We start from the raw sequence: 23,061 nt of genomic DNA, 5'->3' as shown, positions 1-23,061 counted from the left end.
GGGCCATGGACTGAGAATGGAGGTTACATTTTCTGGGGGTGCTTTAGGAATTGCGGCATATCTTTGGCACTTATCGCAACGTCGAGCGTATTGGTATGCGTCATTCTTAAGCGTGGGCTAGTAGTACCCTTGCCTTAAAATCTTAAGAGCTAAAGACTGCCCCCCTGTATGATTACCGCAGACTCCTTCATGGATTTCTTGGAGGACCTTCTAGGCTTCGTTATTGTCCAGGCACCGCTGTAAAGGTGTTGAATAGCCTCAGCGATAAAGCAAATCGTCATACAATAAGTATCTGGCAGCTATATACCTGATCCGTCTGGCCTCGTATTTATTATTTGGTAGTTTTGCATCCATCAGGTGTTGGACGAGCGACGTCATCCAACTTTTGCCTGTTTGGATGATTAATGTCTTAATTATTTCCTCAATGGTCGGCCGCTCCAGTTCTTCAATAGGAACGACCCCTAGTGCGTCAGAGTCTTTTGAAGATGCTAGCTTTGCCAGAGCGTCGGCGTTGGTGTTTTCGGCTCGTGGTATCTGAAGTATCTCATAGTTTTTGAACTTGACGAGTTCTTCCTTTACCTTTCTCAAGTACGCACCCATTTTCTCACCGCGTGCTTGGTATTCTTCTTTCACTTGCCCGACGATCAATTGAGAGTCGCTGAAGATGCTGAGCCTTTCAATTTTCAAGTGACTGGCCAGTCGCAGCCCCGCAATTAGCGCCTCGTATTCTGCCTCATTGTTCGACGCCTTAAATTTAAATCGAACCACCGAGGTAATCTTGTGACCTTCTGGGCTGATCAACAAGACGCTGGCTCCTGACCCGTAATCGCTCGACGCTCCATCCACGTAGAGCTTCCATTCTGTCCTATCGACTTCTTCTGGTGTGGCGGGGGCCGGTCTATGGGAGAATTCAGCCAGAAAATCGGCCAGCGCTTTGCCCTTGATCGCTGCTCTTAGTACATACTTAATGTCGAACTGGCTTAACTCCACCGACCATTTGAGAAGTCGACCAGAAGTTTCGGGCTTTTGCAGCGCCTGTCTCAACGGGTGATTTGTGAGAACCCGTATTGTGTGAGATTGAAAATAATGTCGAAGCTTCCTCGAGGCTACCATTAAGGCGAGGGCCAAGCGTTCCATTTCGGTATATTTTGGCTCGGCGTCGAGGAGTCTTTTGCTCACATAGTAGATTGGCAGCTAGACCCTTTCTTCTTCTCTTATTAGCACGGAGCTCACGGCGTGTTGTGACACGGAGAGGTATAGGCTAAGCTCTTCGTCGGGGATAGGCTTTGACAGGATTGGGGGCCTGCCCAAGTGCCCCTTCAATTTCTAGAAGGCCTCTTCACATTGTGGTGTCCATTCAAAGTGCCCACTCCCTTTCAAAGCATCGAAGAAGGGGACGCACTTATCCGTCGCTTTGATATAAATCTGTTTAGAGCGGCGACGCACCCTGTCAACCTTTGCACCTCTTTCAGTTTAGTTGGGGATCGTATATCCCAGGGTTAGCTTCTATCCTTCGGTTACTGACCATGAAACCAAGGAATTTTCCTGATCCAACTCCAAAGGCGCATTTTTTTGGGGTTCAGTTTCATGTGGTATTCTCTCAGTATACCAAACATTTCACCTAAATGGTCGACGTGTTGGGTGGCCCTGGCACTTTTCACAAGCATATCATGGACGTAGACCTCCATTGATTTTCTGAGCTGTTGAGCGAACATCTTATTCACGAGCCTTTGGTAGGTAGCCCCCGCATTTTTTAGGCCAAAAGGCATTACCTTGTAGCAGTAGAGGCCCTTGTTGGTTATGAAGGATGTGTGCTCCTCGTCGGCTGGATGCATAAGGATCTGGTTGTCCCGGAGTAGGCATCCATAAAACTCAACATTTCATGTCCTGCTGTGGCGTCGACCATTTGGTCTATCTGAAGGAGTGGAAAACCATCCTTTGGGCAGGCTTTGTTGAGGTCGCTGAAATCGACGCATGTTCTCCAACTTCCGTTAGACTTGACTACCAACACGGGGTTTGAGACCCATCGCGGGTAATGGGCCTCCCTGATGAACCCGTTGTTGATCAATTTGTCGACCTCTTGTTTTAGTGCCTCGTACCTCTCTGGGTTCATCGATCGACGCTTCTGGCGCTTGGGGGGGTATGAGGGGTCAATGTTCAGAGAATGGCATATGACCTCCGAGTCAATCCCCTCCATGTCAGCATGATTCTAGGCGAAGACATCCAGGTTTTTCTTAAGGAAGCCTTCGACCTCAACCCTAAGTGATGGGGTTAGGTCTGAGCCTACTTTCAGTACTTTAGTTGGTTTGCCTTCGTCGACTTGGATCTCTACCAATCCTCGACGGGTTGAGACCATGTGACCTCCTCTTGGATCCTGGGATCTATGTCTTCGACGGTGCTTTGATAAACCATCCTGGCCTCTTGCCTTCCCGGTTGGTCATATCCGCGCAGGGCATTGGAGTATGCAACCCTAACCTCGTACTTGTTGCTCTTCATTTTGCCCATGCCATTTGGGGTAGGGAATTTGACTTTTTGGTGGTAAATGGAGGTGATTGCCCTCAGCGCCTGGAGGGTTGGCCTTCTAATCACGACATTGTACTGGGAGCCCCCCTTTATTACCATAAAATTAGCCATTGTGGTGGCCTGTCGAGGTTTTTTCCCTGCGATTATGGGCAACCGGATAGTCCCCTGAGGGATGATGGAGTCCCCAGTAAAGCCGTACAACGGCCTGGAGGTCTTTTCTAGCTGCTCATTTAGAATCCCCATCTTTTCCAGGCAGTCGGAGTATAGGAGGTCTACCGAGCTCCTGTTGTCCACTAGGATCCGGCACACAGGATGGTTCCCGATCATGGTTTCTACCACCAACGCGTCATTGTGGGGGAAGTGAACTCCGCTGGCGTCGTCCTCATGGTGTCCATTCAAAGTGCCCACTCCCTTTCAAAGCATCGAAGAAGGGGACGCACTTATCCGTCGCTTTGATATAAATCTGTTTAGAGCGGCGACGCACCCTGTCAACCTTTGCACCTCTTTCAGTTTAGTTGGGGATCGTATATCCCAGGGTTAGCTTCTATCCTTCGGTTACTGACCATGAAACCAAGGAATTTTCCTGATCCAACTCCAAAGGCGCATTTTTTTGGGGTTCAGTTTCATGTGGTATTCTCTCAGTATACCAAACATTTCACCTAAATGGTCGACGTGTTGGGTGGCCCTGGCACTTTTCACAAGCATATCATGGACGTAGACCTCCATTGATTTTCTGAGCTGTTGAGCGAACATCTTATTCACGAGCCTTTGGTAGGTAGCCCCCGCATTTTTTAGGCCAAAAGGCATTACCTTGTAGCAGTAGAGGCCCTTGTTGGTTATGAAGGATGTGTGCTCCTCGTCGGCTGGATGCATAAGGATCTGGTTGTACCGGAGTAGGCATCCATAAAACTCAACATTTCATGTCCTGCTGTGGCGTCGACCATTTGGTCTATCTGAAGGAGTGGAAAACCATCCTTTGGGCAGGCTTTGTTGAGGTCGCTGAAATCGACGCATGTTCTCCAACTTCCGTTAGACTTGACTACCAACACGGGGTTTGAGACCCATCGCGGGTAATGGGCCTCCCTGATGAACCCGTTGTTGATCAATTTGTCGACCTCTTGTTTTAGTGCCTCGTACCTCTCTGGGTTCATCGATCGACGCTTCTGGCGTTTGGGGGGGTATGAGGGGTCAATGTTCAGAGAATGGCATATGACCTCCGAGTCAATCCCCTCCATGTCAGCATGATTCTAGGCGAAGACATCCAGGTTTTTCTTAAGGAAGCCTTCGACCTCAACCCTAAGTGATGGGGTTAGGTCTGAGCCTACTTTCAGTACTTTAGTTGGTTTGCCTTCGTCGACTTGGATCTCTACCAATCCTCGACGGGTTGAGACCATGTGACCTCCTCTTGGATCCTGGGATCTATGTCTTCGACGGTGCTTTGATAAACCATCCTGGCCTCTTGCCTTCCCGGTTGGTCATATCCGCGCAGGGCATTGGAGTATGCAACCCTAACCTCGTACTTGTTGCTCTTCATTTTGCCCATGCCATTTGGGGTAGGGAATTTGACTTTTTGGTGGTAAATGGAGGTGATTGCCCTCAGCGCCTGGAGGGTTGGCCTTCTAATCACGACATTGTACTGGGAGCCCCCCTTTATTACCATAAAATTAGCCATTGTGGTGGCCTGTCGAGGTTTTTTCCCTGCGATTATGGGCAACCGGATAGTCCCCTGAGGGATGATGGAGTCCCCAGTAAAGCCGTACAACGGCCTGGAGGTCTTTTCTAGCTGCTCATTTAGAATCCCCATCTTTTCCAGGCAGTCGGAGTATAGGAGGTCTACCGAGCTCCTGTTGTCCACTAGGATCCGGCACACAGGATGGTTCCCGATCATGGTTTCTACCACCAACGCGTCATTGTGGGGGAAGTGAACTCCGCTGGCGTCGTCCTCATTAAACGCCACATCAGTGCTGCTAAATCTTGGTGTTTTTACAGCGGAGGCACTCTAGAACCTTTCCTGGTAAACCCCTCTGGCCTCGTGGGCGTAGTCCTTTTGAGATCTCATTGAGTCTCCTCCTATAAAGGGGCCGCCGAAGACAGTTCATATGACGCCGACGGGTTCTCGGTCCTCTGGGCGCTGGTTCTCCTCTCAGCGTCGATCGTCATTCTGGCCGCCGTGGCCATCGTTTCTAGGTCCCCACTCGGCTTTGAACTCCTACAGCCCCCCCTTGCGGATTACTCTCTCGATCTCATCTTTAAGATCGGCGCAATCGTTGGTGTGGTGGCCGACGTCGCCGTGAAACCTGCAATATTTTTTCTGGTTCTTTCGGCTGGGGTCTGACCTCATTGGCTCTGGGCGGTGCAATAGATTCCCGTGGCTGACCTGATTGAACACTTCCTCGGCTCCTACTGTTAATTCATGGTAGGAATCGTACCTTTGAAACGGTCAAGGCTTACAGTTCTCCTCTTGCCTCGGCTTCTTGGCTGCTGGAGTGTTCGACGTCGAAGCGGGCTGCTTGTCCCCGCTTCTTCCACCTCGTCGCTTCTTTCCATCCTGCTTTGCTGGCGTCGACCCTTGTTCGGTCCCTTTGTTTTTATTGGACCTGTGCTCAGGGTCGTTCGCATCCGCTTCCTCGACGTTTATGTAGCCTTGCGCTCGTGCAAGGAATTCCTTATAGCTGGACGAGGGCTTTCGGTTCAGCTCTCTCTTGAAGGGGGTAATTTTCTTCATGCTAGACAATGCCCCCATCAAGGCCTCCCGGTCGGTTATGTCCATCGCGGCGGCCACAGCTTCCCCATATCTTGCAAGCCACTCTCTCAACGACTCATTTGGCTTCTGGTATATCGTCGTCAGATTCTGCTTTAGGGGATATATTTTTTAACCTCTATGAACTGGAGGGAAAATGCTTCCTTCAACTCATCCCAACTTGAGATAGAGTTTGGCTTCAGCGTCCGAAACCATCTTCGGGCAGAGTCCATTAAATGGTTCCGGAAGGCTCGTCACATAATCTCCTCAGCATACCCATGTAAGAGCATGTGCCCTGTGTACATCTCCAAGTGATCGTCGGGATCCCCTTGACCATCATATGGTGGGATCGACGGTGACCTGTATTTATCGGGTCGAGGTGACGCCATTATTTTTGCGGTAAATGGATGGTTGTGTGTGCGGCTAGGCGTGATGTCGACGTTTACCACCTCGGCCACTTGCCCTATTTTCTTTTTTAGGCCAGCGACGTCACCCGTGAGTTTTTACTCTAAGTTCGCCATACGTTCCATAATGGTGCGCGCTTCTTCTGCCGAGATGGCTGAGCCAGCTACTCTCAACGCCTCTGCCCTTTGGACGTTAGGTCCGCCCCTTGCCTACCCGCCTGCCTGTACTAACCCTGAGTCTCCCGGTGGGTTTCCTCCTGGGTTCTGGGGTAGTACCTCGGGGTTCCCCAAGCCTCTCACTATCCGGTCCTTGGGAGCCCGGAGCCCGACGGCCCTTAGACGGTTGCCGGAGGATTGCGAAGGTCGAGGCCTAGGATGGCCTCTTTGATTTTCACTGTCCCTGATTCCATCTAGGTCATGTTGGCGGTCACCGGGGTTATGGTTTTTAGTCATGGCAGCTCCCAGCGGCCTCGGGGCGTCTTCTAGAGGCGGCATAGAGTTCCTTCCATCCAAGCGCTCGACTATGGCCATTAGTCCACGTACCATGTCGGTTAGAGTGGTTAGTTGGGCCTTCATCTGCACAGGGTCCGGCCGCGGCACATCTTGGGGCGGGACTTCATTTCTGACCGGAGGTGGACCTTCCTCTATCCCATCATTCACCAGATGTGTGGCGGTTTCGTCCATTTGGCTGCCTTGGTTGATGGCCTCAATTCTTCTTCTTGGAGGCATGCTTGCTGACTATGTTGTTGTTGGGGGTCAAATGCATGAACCAGAGATTCTGGGTTCGCTCCCCAGTGGAGTCGCCAATTGTTGACGGTGAAATCTCATTAACAAAAATAGGCCGGGTCACCTTTAGGTATCCGGTTGGATTACCGGCTTGATATTGACTGTATACTCAATTTATGCAATGAAGTGTTTGTTGTATTTTTAGAATGGTGAGCAATATGAGAAAATATGCTTGAAGTAGAAGAACACACAAAATTTATAGTGGTTCTATGTTAATGAAGAGCTACATCCACTGTAGTTTTATATTCCTTTTGAGATTGTTACAATTTACATCAACTGATGTTCTCTCATTTTTTCTCTCTCAAGAAGTGAACCTTTTTCCTGTATGGGGCTTTGCCCTTTTTATAGCCGAGCTTCCTTCATCGGGTGGGTCTCCTTTGTAGGCAGAAGCACTCAAGTGGTATGCTTTTCTAGGCCCAGTCTGTAGCCCACTAATCACTTTAGGAACTGTTCACTCGGCCAATTAGTCTCCTATTACGGCTCTGTGCGTACCTGTAACCCTTTTCTGTCCCCCGTAGGGCGGTTTAAGGGTTTGCAATTAATGCCTGTACTGCAGTCATCCCTCATTTATGCACGCAACTTGCGATGTCAGGCTTTTCCCTTTTGGGGCATTCCTCTCGCCGTCTCTATTTGCTCAGCCTAGTCTTTCTTGACAATTGATTTTCTCCCGAAAGATTTCTGTCGTAAGGTCGACGGTACGACATGTCGTCGTCATGAGGAGTCGGCGTCTAAAGTTGGGCTTCCTTTGTAGTAGAAGGAAAGGGAGTCCCTAGCATCGAGGGTTGTTGCCTTTTGAGAAAAAGTAAGACCACGTGTCACACTGTTATTCTTCCACGCGTCATTCACATTTTCTCACACAACAATTGTGATTCCAATATTGATTCCAATGCTCAACCAAATAATAGAATTTGAATAAACCATTATTCTATTTCCATTCTTATTCCATTACATTCCTATTCCTATTCTTATTCTTATTGCATTCCATTCTATCAAACTAAACGTATCCTAAATTGTAATTTACTCCTAGAGTTTAAGCATCTTTTTGTGTTGTTTCTGTAAAATGGTGTTTCATCTATGTATACTTAAACGTTATTTACTTAAATGCAACTCAACAGGACATGATTTTCCAAAATACTCTTCTCTATATACCTTTCGTGGAAATCAATGTCAATTAGTATTTAGTATTTAATTTTAATAAGCCAACTGCGAGTGATATTCCAATTATAAAAAAACTACTGTTGATATTCCGTTTTTCCAATAACGAAATGTGATCAATTGCATTAGTTGTTGATCTTAGAAGGTTATATATATACATATTGAAAGTGTAAAACATGGGACTGGACTAGTACAACTTTCTTAACTTTTTAAGGTATTTAAAAAAAAAAGTTTTAGGACTCGTTCAATTATATTTTTAAGTTATGGTGATTTAGTGTAAATCTTGAGCTAAATTTGAGTTATAATTTGAGTTGAATTGTAACATAAATTTTAAAAAATTAGTCTTGAGATTGGGACTAAATAGTTCAATTTCACTACACCTGCTTCAAAGTTCAAACATAAACTAATGTAATTTTCTTTTCTTTCACTAGATTGGGTACTCTTTAATATAAAAATAGGTTAGTGGATGTTTAGTTGATAGATTCAGAATCATGATTTAAAATTATTTTTGATTTATGTGTATTTTTTATGAAAAAAAATACTGTAATAAATTACGAATCATGATTCAAACTATGACACGAATTTACTAATCAAACACACTAACTTTCCAAATAGAACAAAGTAGGGGGAAAGAAGATCACCAAAATACTAGTGCTTATGTCACACGTACCAACTATCTTTTAAAAACAAAAAAACCAAAAACAAAAAAACCAAAATATGATTCTCCAACGGCTACCGTTAATAACGACATATTAACAACTATTTCCCGCCAGCGCGTAAATGTTTCCAAGACTAACCAATCGAAATTCCTAGAAATCCTTAAGGTGAGCCTCGCCACAGAGGAACCCAAATGGACCCACCACAACGACGCACGTGCAACAGTTCTTACACGTGGCGTTTTCTGAATGGGCTTTCTTGGGTCGGTTAATTCGCTGCACTCCCCCCCGCGAAAAATCTCGGGTTTCAAAAATTCCTTTCCACGAAAAATAGAACAACCATAACATTGTCTATCGTCTGGACGAAAATACCCCTACATTGCTTGCCCAGAGAGATTTTCCTTTTTTATTACAATTCAAGGCCTGGTATTTCCATATATTGGGATTGGGACTTTTTATAGTGTTCAATGCTCAATAGTCTCTGGGATTTTTCTTTTCTATGTGTGTATATATGTAATATATGTGTATATATGTAATATATGTGTATATATGTAGGTTTCGTTCACTTCGTGAATTTGAGTTTTTAATTCGAGTTGAGATGTGACATTTTCTGAGAGCTTTTCACTGTAGCAGAAAAAGTTAAATGTGACATTTTTTGAGAGTTTTTTACTGTAGAAACCTAAAATTGAAAACTCGAATTGATGAAATGAACGATGCAGTAATATATGTGTATATATGTAATATATGTGTATATATGTAATATATATGTTTTTCCGTAATATATGTGTATTTACGTAATATATATGTATTTATGTAATATATATGTATTTATGTAATATATATGTATTTCTTTTCCATGTGTGTGCATATATATCTATATATGTATATATGTAATATATATGTATTTATATTTATTCTTCGTTATGATTAGGAAGTGCATATATACGATTACCTGCATAGGATATATTGGTTCATATAGTTTGCTTGGTTTGAACCTGATGAACATAAGCTTAATCATGGATATTGCTTCATTAGCAGATCTTGTAGATTGGAAAGGTCAATCATCAATGAGATTATCTACAGAATTTAACACTTCATCTAACCTGAAATTAGAGGTTCATACATCAGTATAATGCATTTGAAGGACAAGATCAGAAGAGAGATGAATATTGGTCATCAATTCAATACAATTGTGAACAGATAACACCATATGCGGTTATTTATTTTTAATTCTAGATAAGCTGTGACTTTGTCCTCTTGTGCGGAAATGAAATTCGGATATCACAATGTAGATTCATCAGTTATACGAATCACGTGAAACGCTTATCTGATTGTTTTTGGTAAGTAACACGTGGCAGACATTCCGCGTTATTCGTTTGACTGGAATAGGATAAAAACCGCCTGACAGAAGTGATAGTTGTTTTCTTTATTTGTGTTTTCTTAGTAAGGAAGGTGAAATGAATAAGAAAAAAGAAAGACGAGAAATAATTAGTAAATAGTTGAATTCAGCGCGTTACAACTGTATTTTTTATATGTTTTAACTTTACATTCTAATAATTAATTCTCACCAAACCACCTTACATGCTCGCAGGCAGATTCACAATAAATTCGTTCTTATCTCAAAGATTTGTTATAAATAAAAAATCGATACCCATAAAATATATAATAATTCTAATTTTAGACATGGAATCGCATAAGATATTCAATTTACAGATTTGAAGCACAAAACTAAGAATTAACTCAGTTTCATTTCAATCAAAAATGACAAATTTTTCCTTCATTCTCACTGCTTAAACCACATCAGATTAGTTTGTTTGATTTTGCACTAAAAATTTCAAACACAAGACCACTGAAGAAAAACAAATTATAGAAACAATATAACAGGGACTCCCGTGCAAATTCCAAAAACCAGACTATCCTACTCATAGGGGCATTTTGGTCATAAAAAATATATAGGTGGATTACTTATCTCTCTCTCCCTCTCTCTTCTCTCCAATTTCTCTCCCTCTGTATAGCTGTTGGTCTTCTTCTTCTTCTGAGAAACCAAACCGACCTAAATACGCTCGTTCCTTATTCCCCCACCATAGCTTTATAATCCTCTTAGAAAATCTCTACTTCTCTCTCTCTCTCTCTCTCTCTCTGAGAAACCCTAGAAATCTTTATTTATCTCTCAGATTTCCATTCTGCGGTTTTTCCTCCAATCTTTAATGCTCAGACGCAGGGATTTCGAGTGGTTTTTGTAATTTTTTTTTCTTCCGCTATTTGTTCGTGGTTCAATCCGAAGGAGAGATTTAGGATTTTTTTGGATTTGTTTAGGGTTTTGGAATCTTTTTTTATTTATATATTTGTTTTTCGATTGGGGAGTTTCCATGGCGAAAGGCGCGGATTCGGAGGAGTTCGTGGTGCTGTCACGGGTCCGGGCGGGGCTAAAGCGCGAGTTCGCGTTTGCGCTCAAGGTCCAGACTGAGATTTGCGGGTCTTTGGGTCGGACCCGCTCGTCGAGGAAGATTGTAGGGTGTTTGGATGACGGCGGTAAAGGAGGGAGAGAGAAGAGGTTGAAGATCTCGGAGGCGAAGGAGGGCGACGCCGTGAGTGAGGAGGAAGAGGCGAAGAGCGATGTGGTGGATGCCGTCGGTGATGATTTGGAGATGGCGGCTGAGAGGTGGAGCGGGGTGGTGGAGGATGAAATCGGCGGGGGGGACGAGCTCAGAAGTGATGATTTGGTGGAGGATTTGGCGAAGGAGGATGAAAACAGGGATGGTGGTGTGGTTGTGTCTGTGGAGGAGGAAGGAGTGAGAAGCGACGGTGAAAAGCCGTTGGGATATAAGGCTGTGGAGGAGCAAAGAAAGAAAATTGATACTGTACATGAACCTTTTTGCAACGTTAACCCCATTGAAGAGAAAACGCAGATAAATGAAACGGAAATGGCTTTAGTGGATGCAGCCATGTTCGAAATTAAGCCAACCGAAGAGCAGGCGGGGAATATTCATCCCATAGATGCTCCAGTGGGTGAAGCAGCTGCGATTCCGATAGATGACATGAACAATGCACGGTCTGAAAAGCCTCTGAAAAGGTTTACTCGGATGGTTTTCAGGCGAAAGCCAGAGACAGAGACACTGAAGAAATCGGAGCCTTCAGGAGATGAAAAATTATTTGAAGATAATAAGCCCATGGAAGAAGTGCAAGCAGTGAAAATGGATCCCCCAAATCCTTTAGTAGAAGAACCCGTGTCCAAAGATAAGCCCTCGGAAGACCAAGGAGAGAAAATCGATTTTACACAGGCTTCATTGGACGAAGCATCGGTAATTCCAGTCAATGACATAAATAAGATAGAAGACACGATGCCCAAAAAGCCGTTAAGATGGTTTACTCGGTCAGCTTTGAAGCCAAAGCCAGACAAGGCGGTGAAACCAGCAGCGGAAAATTATGTGAAAGAGAGAAATAACAATACCGGTAGCCAGTTGGTCACGCTGCCAGTTAAGGTTGCAAAGAAATTTCCCAATGCAGGGAAGAAGTTTCTCAATGCAGGGAAGAAGTTTCCAGCCAAATTGAAAGAACTTCTTGACACAGGAATTCTCGAGGGACAGCTCGTGAGGTACTTAAGAGGCCCAAAGGTATTAATTTCCGGTTTCTTTTCACAATGTCTTCATTTTTTGCTGTGTATTCTAGCACCATAGGAAGTTCATTTCCATGAGTTGTCGATATTCCAGGTAAGAGAAACTGGAGATTTAGGACTGCAAGGGGTGATCAAAGGCTCTGGGATAGTGTGCCATTGTGGAAGTTGTAAAGGAATGCAAGTAAGAACTGTGTAACTGCTGATTTTGTTTCTTCATTGAAGTTTATAGATGACATGTCAAATGTCTCAGTTTTAAATATTGAACTTATGTAGGTTGTTACTCCTACTGTTTTTGAGCTACACGCTGGTAGTTTAAATAAGCGTCCGCCAGAGTATATATACTTGGAGAACGGAAGCACCCTCCGCGATGTCATAAGCGCGTGCCAAAACTCTCCATTAATCAGTTTGGAAGAAGCTGTTCAAAGAGTCCTTGGTTGCTCATTGATTGGAAAGTGTACTAAGTGTTTCCATTGCAAAGGTTGCTTTTATGTCCAATATCTCCAATTTAATGCATTAAAATGTCCTTTTGCATTTGCTAGCCAATGTAGGGTCATTGGTGTTTAATGAATTATATTATAGGGTCTATGCCTGAAGCTGGTACTAGGAAAGCAACGCTACTTTGTAATTCATGCGTGGAGTTGAAAGAATCTCACTCTAGTGTAGCCAGAACTGCTGACAACAATGACAAGTAAGCTTTATTTTCAAGTTGTTAACATGTTCAAGAATTTATTTGTTTATAGTTGCTATCCATGGTTATATGCAGACGAATGTGTTGTTCTTTGAATCTTTCCTGTAATAATATCTATGAAAATGGTGTTTGTCTTGTTGAATGAATTGCCCTCAACTATTTTGTTATCTATGAGCAAAGAAAATTTTCTTATGTTTTATATTTTTCCTAGCATATGATTTAGATAGCTTCTCTCAGGTCACCCAAACCAGTTTTCACCCCAAAGTTGTCTTATAGTTTGCCGAAGTGCAACTCATCACAAAGTAAGAGTCAGGGACGAATAACTAGAAAGTAATTTCTCTCTTTCTCTCTCTCTCACATATGTTCACTTTTCTTAGTTAGCGGTATGTTCTGTTGAGATACTTGCCCTGAATTTATTTTGCTAACCTGAATCTAATTGTTCACTTGCTTTCTGACATAAAGGGATATTCGGTTGCATAAATTGGTTTTCGAGGAAAATATATTGCCGGATGGAACTGAAGTGGCATATTACTCTCGTGGACAGGTATCAATAAAGAGTAGCAAGTTTAATTTTCAGCAATTTCTATTGAGAATTGTTTATTATTTGTAGTCGTATGTTGTTGGCAGAAACTGTTGGTCGGTTATATAATGGGGTCTGGAATCATTTGTAGTTGCTGCAATTCTGAGGTATTTTTAGTCTATGCTGGATTTGATTTTCGCGTTTCCATACTGGCAATAGTTTATTTATTTATTTTTCTACCCCAAATCCAGGTCAGCCCCTCACAGTTTGAAGCTCATGCCGGTTGGGCATCCCGCCGGAAGCCGTGAGTCTCTGTTCACTAATATTTTGGTGGTTGGATCTAAACTTTTGGTCTAGGATCCAGTAATTCATTAGTATTTGAGAGACTAATGCCCTTTTTATTGCCTGATGGCATTAAGAAAAAATTATTGGATGGCTCTCCTACCTTTGCGAGGAAGCTTCTAGGTACTTGATACCATTCTTTTGTCATCTTTTGTTTTGACTTGGGCGTATTTTGTTTGGCAGATACTTGCATATTTACACATCTAATGGAGTGTCTCTTCATGAATTATCCTTGTCTCTATCAAGGGATCGCAAAGTCTCTACTCATAAAAATGATGATCTATGCTTTGTCTGTCAAGATGGAGGGGATCTCGTGTGCTGTGATGGATGTCCAAGGGCTTTTCATGAACGTGGGTTTCACTTTTCTTTCAGTTGGTGTCGTGTTGCATTTTCTTCTCTCTCTCTTCTAGCATAAATTTAGATGTCCAAATTCCTGGATCTTTTTAGTTTTAGGATTCCTGGTTGGTCCTCTTATATGGAAAATTATGAAAATAATTAAAGAAAGGTGAAGTTAGGATTAGTCTGTATGTAGACAATGTGCATTAATCCATAACTTTGGAGCCCTACCCAGTTCAAATGCGTATTGGTTGGAAATGCAGTTTCTGTAAAAGTATAGGTAAAAATGATATGACAACAATTTTGTTGTATTGATGAACAGAAAAAACTATTGATCCGAAATTTTGTAATAAGCAAAACTATTCCAGCCCTAATGCATTGTCCCCTTCTCTTTCTCTTGTCCACACGTCTCTTCTTTAGTTTGTATTTTTCTCCTTGTTTCTTGGGCTGTAGCTAATTGCACAAGACTGATAAACTCGTGGTAAAAGAATTACAAGATGTGATATAGTAGACCTGTTTTTCTTCAGTCCATTTCTTGCGTCTGCACTTGCATGCCGAAACAATTCTCAGCTTTAGACCATTTAGAACGTTGAATAATGCGATGTAATTTCTTTCTGTATCTTTTTTTTTCCCTGTTGCATATGTCTTTCGATATACTTGTGAAGCACTCTGTACCTTTAGCTTCTTGCCTCTTTTTATACTCATTTCTACTATTATGTTTTTGCTATTAACTTCTGCATTTATATTTCCTTGAATTTGATGGTTTATCACTTTCTCCACAGGTGTGGTCTTTTATATCTTTGCTTCTTTAATTGATCAATGTTTGCATTGTTGAACTTCAAACTACCTGTTAACGTCATGACTTTTTTTGGCCATTACAGGGTGTATTAATCTACCTAGCACCTCTACCGGTACTTGGTACTGCCAATTATGCGAGAATCAGTATTCAAATGTAAAGTATGTGGAGCATAACGCCAATGCCCGTGCAGCTGGAAGGGTCCTAGGTATTGATCCTATAGAACAGATTACCAACCGTTGCATCCGTATTATGAATAGTGGAGAAGTTGATTTTGGTGGATGTGCACTGTGTGGGTATGTCGTCCTTTTAAGTTAACATTTTATCTATTACTAGATGACTTTTCCTTGCCATAATTTTGTTGAAGCAGCAAATATTTTTGTTATGAACGGACATGATGTGTTAAATGTTTGCTCCTGACTGTCGCAAGCCATGTTGTTGTCTTTACTGTTTAATATATTCTCATCTTTGCATTTGTAGAGGTCATGATTTCAGCAAATCTGATTTTGGGCCCCAGACGGTCCTTTTTTGTGATCAGGTATATATTTTAAGACCGAAGGTTCTATATTTTTTTACCGTCTACTCTTAAACCTCAAAATGCCTTGTTTATGGATTTATAACTAACCATAGTGGTTCTTATTTTCTAAATAATTTTTTTCCCCAGTGTGAGAAGGAGTTTCATGTGGGCTGTTTGAAGGATCGTGGAATGCAAGATCTCAAGGTGCCCCTCATTCACTTTGTTCTTATTTTTGACCATTTTAATTTATTCTTAGAATCATTTACTCAAGGTTGAAAATGCTTGTGTACCAGGAACTGCCAACTGGGATGTGGTTCTGCTGCAAAGACTGTCACAGAATTAATGCAGCTTTGGAGAAATTAGTTGTCCATGGAGAAGAGAAGGTTCCAAATAATCTTCTCAATGTTATAAAGAAGAAGCACAGAGATGAAGGTTCGCAGTGTGCGGCGGAAGTTGATGTTAAATGGAGAATACTGAATGGAACAATAGCTTCTGATGAAGAGACAGAATTACTGCTCTCCAAGGCTGTCGCCATCTTCCATGTGAGTGTTCATTGGTTGTATGTTTATATATGTTAGAGAAGTTTTTTTCAAACAATGTTCAACATGTTTCTGTTGGATGTTTAAGCCGCTAATTGACAATTTCTGTTGCTTTTTATGCGCCTTTCTTTTGATCCTCTTAGTAAAGTGCCTTTGGCTGTTGCCACCACTTGTGGTCTTGTGTCGAGAGTTTTGAGTTCTATTTTCATGTTAAGTACTAATTGGTTTTCTACTTTCTGCTGTAGGATCAGTTTGCTCCAATAACTGATTCCGCCACACATCGCGACTTGATTCCGGAATTGCTATATGGGTGAGTAATAGTATCTACTTATTTAATCCAATGCCAATCTGCTTGCTTCGTTTGTGAATGATTCTGCATTATGGATTGGAACTTATTTTTTGACTATTAAGATTGACTAATTTTACAGAAACAGCATCATGGGCCAGGATTTTAGTCGGATGTACTGTGCAATACTGACAGTCAAGTAAGAAATATGCCTGAATATGTTGTTGTATTATTTTTTTCTAGGTGGTTACTGGTTAATCTATAGTGCTAATTGCTTGTATTTCAGCCAATGCCTTGTTTCAGCTGGAATATTTCGTATTTATGGTTCAGAAGTGGCAGAGCTTCCTTTGGTGGCAACGAGTGCTGAATACCAAGGACAGGTTTGGCTGTGTTTTTACTTCATTTTCTTCTTCTGTTTGATCTCCAACAAATGAAAGTGATGAACTTTTATTTTCTTTTAGGGTTACTTCCAAGCCTTATTTTCATGTTTTGAGAGATTTCTTGCCTTCTTGAACGTGAAAAATCTTGTGCTACCAGCTGCTGATGAGGCAGAATCAATATGGACCAATAAATTTGGTTTTAGTAGGTTAACCCAAGATGAGGTGAGTGAATCATTATTTTTCTCCCTTTTGATATATATAAAAAGTTTAAGACTGTTAACCAATATATTTTTGTTACAGCTAAACCATTTCAAAAAACAATACCAAATGATGATCTTCCAAGGGACATCAGTACTGAGGAAGTCAGTCCCGAAGTGCCGAATTCTTGGGAGATAAGATGGTGTTTGTTGGATGTTTGTTCGCTAGTATTTCTCTCTTTTCGGAACGGAGAAGCAACTATTTCTCCAAGGTCGGAGCCTTTTCCTTCAAATGTACAGGGTCCTTGCTTTTTCTTTTTGGTGTACATGAGAACTGAGAACAGTTTCGTATAACTACACAATTTTCCGAGCTGTTTCCTTTTTGGGATATATAGAAAACTAGAGGAGGGAGATATCTGATATAGATGAGAACATAGAACTAGGAGGAGGAATTCAGAGGACCTTAGCAAAATTTTGTAGCCGATAGATAGAGGAACCAAAGCTAAAATGAAAGTAATTACTTTTTTACTTCTCCAATGTTTTCCTTTCTCTGAGACTAGTCCAAAAGCCTTGTCAGATTTTGATTTCTTAAGTTTAAAGTTTCTCTGATTTTGATCTCAGTATGTAAACAATTGAGTGAAGAAGTTGGGAGGCATTGGAATTTGATGATATCTATTCATTTCTGTGATTGCTGAAGTTCAAATTTTTGAATGAATTGTCTTTTCTATGTACTAGAATATGCAGTTACATTCCTAATTAGAAAAGTATCGAGAGCCTTGCCCTAGCATTTTGGTTGGACTTTTCATCCACAGTTGCTTCTTGTGCTGCAATCTAATTAAAGCTAAGCAATTGGGTAGGTTTCGAAAGTTACAATTCACTTATTAATTCATTTATTCATGTAACTCTAAGTTCTCATTCGCGGATTCGAGTTTTCAATTCGAGTTGAGATGTGACATTTTTTTAGAGTTTTTAACTGTAGCAGAAAAAATTAAATGTGACGTTTTCTGAAAGTTTTTAACTGTAGAAATTTATAACTGAAAACTCGAATCACTGAAATGAACGAGACTTAAGAATTACAATAAAACAAATAAAAATAGAAGTTTAAATACAAAAATAACAAATCATAACGAAAATTAAAGAAAATAGAGATCCTCTAATTTAGATGTACGAAATATGAACCAACATGCTGAACAATACTAATCTCGAAACATTCATTAATATATCTGATGTAAATATTCTAAATCTGATATATGATTTTACAATTTTATACTTTTTGAAATATTTTTATGAATTTATAAAAACTTTAATTAGACGGATTGGGTTTTCCTTGGGTTGAATAACTTGAACCCAAACCCAGTTAATGATCTAGATCTCGTTTGTTTGATGTGTTTTAAACTCATGGTTTTAATTTTGTTACAGTGTTTTTCACAAAAAATTACAAAAAATTTGAATTTTAAATTTTAAAATCAAGAATAACTGATTTAAACATATGAGTCAAATAGGCCTTTAGGTTGAGTGGGTTACCTAAGTTTAAGGTATGGTTTATGTTAGTGTTAACCAATTCACTTTGTAAAGTTTGGATGGATTAGGAGGGTTAATCAGGTCACTGATTTTCACTCCTAAATTTAATGCCAAACGATTTTCAAAAGCATAATGAAGATGGATTTGGTCAGATATATTGTTATTATTGCCTTCAATTTTCTTGTATCTCTCTTAGTTTGGAAGGCTCTTAAAAAAGATTCCTACATATACCCACAAAAAGATGACAAGATTATAGAAAAGGCTTTTACTTAGTTTGATAAATGTGTAAAATAAAAAAGGTTATTTTCACCAATTTTTCCGAAGAATATGCGCTCATTTTACTTTGCCCTTGCATTGCCCTCACATTGGGGAAAGAGACCTTTTTCATCCATTGTAGAGTCAATTGATGGTGGCCACCTAGCTAAGAAAACAGGAGACGTTTGGTTCATGGATTAGAATCATGTGATTAGAATTATTTTTGATTTACGTGTATTTTTTGTGAGAGAAAATACTGTAAACCACGAACCATGATTCGAATCAGAGAACGAATCCCTCAACCAAACAACCTCTAAATAGAGACACCATGGACTTGTTTGGTTTAACAATTCAAACTGTGTAAATTTAAACTTTTTTAGTTATAACTGTAGAATCTGAATTGTGATTTAAATTGTTGTCTGGATATGCAAATAAATTGTAATTTAAATTGAGAATAAAATCCAAACTGTATTTGGATAAAGTGTTGAAAAATGTCATTAGAGTTTTGTAACAAAACTTATAAAATCTCATTATAAATGACATTAAAAAATATGCAATATGGGTGGGGATTTGTTTCTCTCTTTAATATGAACACATTAAAAAAATCATCTCAATCGAAATTAAACGAATAAATTATGACATTTTTAAGATTCAAAATTAAGAGAAAAAAGTAGAATCTAGAACTATTGGACTGCTGATAACAATTCGGACTGTTAAAATTTAGCGGGGGAAGTGAATTCTAAAATCAACAATTTGAGTTGTCCTTGAACCATTGTTAATAGTTTGAATTGTCCTTGAATTTTTCTCTCCCAAAAGTCAGTTTGAATCTTAAACTAAGATTTGAATTCTAAACTAAGATCACTCTCTAATTCAAATGCTCCAAGTGCATCTATGGCGAAAGAGAATAGTTGCCAAGTATTAGAGGGTCACTGCCTTTGGCGTGACATGAGTTCTTTGGGAGTCGACCACCATGAATCTATGCTCTAAATGCCACAAAGACTTCGTATTGGGGTCCGTTTTCTTCGAATAGAAAATTTTTGCCTATTCATCGACACTCATGCTTGATTCGTAATAGAGATTCCTCGATTCAAATTTGACCCTTTGAAATCTTCAAGTATAGTAAAGGAAAAACGAGACCTAATATTCAAAGTAAGAGCGACTACATATCAATTTTAGCGTGCGTTTGGTAGAGAGATTCATGTCATGATTCGAATTATGGTTCGTAGTTCGCTATAATATTTTTTCTCAAAAAAAATATACGTAAAACAAAAATAATTATGAATCATAATTCTGAATTCATGAACCAAACGTCTTAATGTGACCAATTTTCTAGTTACCATTTCTAATTCTTCACGTGCATAATTCGATTTAAAATAGAAAATTTTATTAACGAATAAATGCAAAATTATATATTTATGTAATATCATAATAGCGTCATTTTAAGAGTCAAAATAAGACAAGTACATATCTTCAAGGGTATTGGTGAAAATAATTCAAATTGAAAAAAAAAGATAATTGACCCAATTAGTCCTTGAATTGTTCATTAATTGATAGTTTGGCCATATTTTTAATTTGGACACATCCTTCAATTCTTGATTTCTTTTTTTTTTTAAAGATAAAGATATTTTTACAATACAATAGTGAAATTGTTAACGTTTGACAAATTCCTAACGGAACTCTACACGTGAAATTCACAAATAAAAAATGCAAAAGAAAAAAAAGAGAAAAATATTTTTATTTTCAAAGGACTTGTCTATCTTCTTATGTTAATTAGCATTTCCGAGAGTGATCCTCCCCCCTCAAAAAATAATTTTATTTTATTTTACTTCTGGTGTTGTTTTACCGTTGGAATCGACAACACTTTTAAGTTGCAAACCAATTATTAATATATAGCGGGAGAATATTTTCAAATTTTGAAATTCAAATAAAAAGAAAAAAAAAAAAAACGCACGAGGCAGGCAGGTGCCTCCCTTACTCCAGAATTTTCTTAATATAAAAAGTCGAAATAAACTAAAAACAAATAATAAATCCTTTTTCAAAAAATATATTATATATATAAATAATTTTTTTAATTTATATATAGAGTCCGCTCCCACCAAACCCTTGCTTAAAATTCCTCATTTCCTCACGATTTCGCTTTCATTTCAATTCCCATTTCCCTCTCTCTCTCTCTTACAGCCACTGGTATTCTTCTACTGAATCCTTCTCGACTATTTGCGTTTCGTTTCTCATAATTTTTACATATAATTGTTTGATTTTCCATTTTCGTTTGGTATTCTTCCCAGATTCATCGAGATTTTTTCGTCCGAAGAAAAAAAAAACCCTAGCATTCGAATTTCTGTGAAGAAGAAGAAGAGTTTCTGTGACCAACGACAAGTGATATGGGTCAGATCCAGTACTCCGAGAAGTATTTCGATGACACTTACGAGTATAGGTACTCTCTCTCTCTCTCTCTCTTCGTGATTTTTCAGTTTCATTTCATTTTTTCTTGTTATTGAAATTGATTTATTTTTTCGATTTGTTCTCTTTGATTTCTGTTAATCGGTGAAATATAGGCATGTCGTTCTTCCTCCGGAGGTAGCCAAACTGCTTCCCAAGAATCGCTTACTGTCGGAAGTAAGTATTTAGGGTTTTTTTATTTTTTTTAAAATAAATGTCCATTTATTTTCTTCTGGTTATTGTGAAGAAAATTTCCTGTTTGGTTACCGAGAAAGAGGACTAAAAAGAAGATGGAAAGAAACTTTGTACCCTTGGATTGTGTAATTGTAAAGGAAAATTAGTAACAAGGCCCAACAATGTGTTTTTAAATTGAATAGCTGACTTTTCTTCTTTATAGATTTTTGTATTTTGGAGCCAAATTTGTTTTGGTGTTATTTTGATTTAATGCCATACTTGTATCAAAGCATTTGTAATTATTTTCGTTTGCAGGTCTTTTTTGGATTCATTTATTGTGTCAAAAGCATGTGATATAGTGGTATTATTTGGCATAATGGTGGATGGATAAGTAATTTAAACCATCGTAGTGTCTAAGCATTATTTAATTTATCTGTTCTTGTAAGAGTGGAATATGAGATCATAATAGGAATTATATGCTTTTTTTGTATTTGAATGTTTGAGTTGTAAAGTGTCGGGCTTTATTGTTTGTGTCTTCTTTCATATTCTATTTCAAAAGCAAAAGTATGATACTATGATAGAAAATTAATTGTTTCAGTGACTGGATCAAGCAAATAATTTTCCTGTTTGGCCCACTACGATTTTGTAGAACTGTTTTGTTTAAATTGAGAATGCAATGCGTTGAAGCACTTTTAGAACCGAAATAAACTTAAGTTACTATGAAGCTACATATGATAATGTACTCATGTTGTTCACCTGTCAACTTCGGTTTCTCTTTAGTGTCTTTGTGATGCAAAGCATTTGTAAAATAACTCCAAGTGAAATTTGTCATTTCTTCTACCCAGTTACTTTTGTTTGTTTTCTCGTTTAGCCAAATGCTGTGTCCTTTGGATTGTTTAGTTTCAGTTTTTTTTTTGCTTTTATCAGACTTGTGCTATTTTCAGATCAGATTGTTTGGCTAAGCTTTTGAAGTGTATTTGCAGAGAGTGTTTCTCTGTAATTCTCCTTTAGTTAATACAATCTAAAAAATAAGGCTCGTTGTGTCCTCATGTTTCAGGGTTTTTTATTCCTTTGCTTTTGTAGGTTGCTGCGTCACTTTGATTTTGAATTTTTGATGTTCTTGTCATGATATATATATTTTTTTCTGTGATTTGAATTTCAGAATGAATGGCGCGCCATTGGTGTACAGCAGAGTCGCGGGTGGGTTCACTATGCCATCCATCGCCCTGAGCCACACATCATGCTCTTCAGGAGGCCTCTCAACTATCAACAGCAGCAGCAGGAGAACCAAGCCTAAGCTGAACTTGTTTCCTAAGAAGTATTCAATGTTATAGATTTCATGTTTTAAGTATCTGGAAATGAGATACTAGTTACTTGAGAAGTATGTTTGTTTAAAGAAGTTTGAATGGTATGATATATGTGTACTTGGGCTATATAGTTCTCCCATTCGGAGAATTTCACCTACTACTTTTGTTAAACCGGAGCTTTGGATGATTTTGTGTCGTTTGTACTGCTGAAAGACTATATTGACAGTTTAGGTTTATCCGCTACTGCTTTCTTGTTATGTAAGCCTCTCGTATTTTATGTTGTGATTCAGATCTTGTTCATTTCGCTGATTTGAGTTTAGAATTCGAGTTGATATGTGACTTTATGTGAGAATTTTTACTGTAGTAAAAAAATTAGATGTGATTGTTTATGAGAGTTTTTTACTGTAGAAAAACTTAAATTCTAAATTCGAATCAGCGAAGTGAACGGGGCCGTAACATCATTATCAAACTATTTTTTTTTTTTTTTTTTTTTTAAGGGTTGGCGTCAAATATCTGAAATTTTGTTTGAAATAAAGGTCCAATAAGCTTTGTTTGAGTTTTCACTCTGTTATATTATTCTATTTTTATAATGAGTTGTTAGATTGTTTTAACGTTTCTTTAGATGAATTGGGGTTTACACCGATTTTTAAAATGTTGGGTTTCAAATGAGTAAAAGGTGGACCAAAGAAAAAAAAAAACCCAAAATTTTTATCGCCCATTTCTGGAAATCTGTTATGACTCCTTAGATCATGAATGAGAATACGAGATCAATATGATTTATTTCATTTCTCCACAATGTAGCTCTATCGTTCTCAGCTATTGCCACACCATCGTCTCGTATGCCTTGAATCACTACAATCAAGCTGAGCCTTAAGCTGTTATCT

General features: G+C 39.4%; 2 protein-coding genes across 2 annotated transcripts; both read left to right on the top strand.

Moving 5' to 3' along the window:
- Nucleotides 1–10,444: 10,444 nt before the first annotated feature.
- Nucleotides 10,445–17,152, top strand: LOC21395006. The gene is made up of 18 exons (XM_024174446.1): nucleotides 10,445–11,878; nucleotides 11,975–12,061; nucleotides 12,154–12,358; nucleotides 12,460–12,568; nucleotides 12,806–12,898; nucleotides 13,031–13,112; nucleotides 13,196–13,255; nucleotides 13,340–13,392; nucleotides 13,614–13,780; nucleotides 14,648–14,858; nucleotides 15,043–15,100; nucleotides 15,227–15,283; nucleotides 15,373–15,621; nucleotides 15,864–15,928; nucleotides 16,047–16,103; nucleotides 16,191–16,284; nucleotides 16,366–16,506; nucleotides 16,585–17,152. The coding sequence occupies exons 1-18, from the start codon at nucleotides 10,634–10,636 to the stop codon at nucleotides 16,678–16,680; spliced, it is 3,129 nt and encodes a 1,042-aa protein (XP_024030214.1). The 5' UTR covers nucleotides 10,445–10,633; the 3' UTR covers nucleotides 16,681–17,152.
- A 3,195-nt stretch (nucleotides 17,153–20,347) lies between these two features.
- On the top strand, nucleotides 20,348–22,466 carry LOC21395005 (cyclin-dependent kinases regulatory subunit 1). The gene is made up of 4 exons (XM_010111621.2): nucleotides 20,348–20,441; nucleotides 20,543–20,691; nucleotides 20,813–20,873; nucleotides 22,033–22,466. The coding sequence occupies exons 2-4, from the start codon at nucleotides 20,639–20,641 to the stop codon at nucleotides 22,165–22,167; spliced, it is 249 nt and encodes an 82-aa protein (XP_010109923.1). The 5' UTR covers nucleotides 20,348–20,441; nucleotides 20,543–20,638; the 3' UTR covers nucleotides 22,168–22,466.
- Nucleotides 22,467–23,061: the final 595 nt, after the last annotated feature.

The sequence above is a fragment of the Morus notabilis genome, unplaced genomic scaffold, assembly GCF_000414095.1.
Source record: "Morus notabilis unplaced genomic scaffold, ASM41409v2 Scaffold2224, whole genome shotgun sequence".
NCBI classification, from domain to species: Eukaryota; Viridiplantae; Streptophyta; class Magnoliopsida; order Rosales; family Moraceae; genus Morus; species Morus notabilis.
This window is presented reverse-complemented; position numbering and strand designations above follow the sequence as displayed.

Excerpts from the sequence above, each read along its gene's own strand:
- LOC21395006 (XM_024174446.1), top strand. The coding sequence starts at position 10,634 with ATGGCGAAAGGCGCGGATTCGGAGGAGTTCGTGGTGCTGTCACGGGTC. Across the intron at positions 13,113-13,195 it reads CATATTACTCTCGTGGACAG|AAACTGTTGGTCGGTTATAT; the intron begins GTATCAATAAAG and ends TGTTGTTGGCAG. Across the intron at positions 15,284-15,372 it reads GTGGAATGCAAGATCTCAAG|GAACTGCCAACTGGGATGTG; the intron begins GTGCCCCTCATT and ends CTTGTGTACCAG.
- LOC21395005 (XM_010111621.2), top strand. The coding sequence starts at position 20,639 with ATGGGTCAGATCCAGTACTCCGAGAAGTATTTCGATGACACTTACGAG. Across the intron at positions 20,692-20,812 it reads GATGACACTTACGAGTATAG|GCATGTCGTTCTTCCTCCGG; the intron begins GTACTCTCTCTC and ends GGTGAAATATAG. Across the intron at positions 20,874-22,032 it reads AGAATCGCTTACTGTCGGAA|AATGAATGGCGCGCCATTGG; the intron begins GTAAGTATTTAG and ends TTTGAATTTCAG.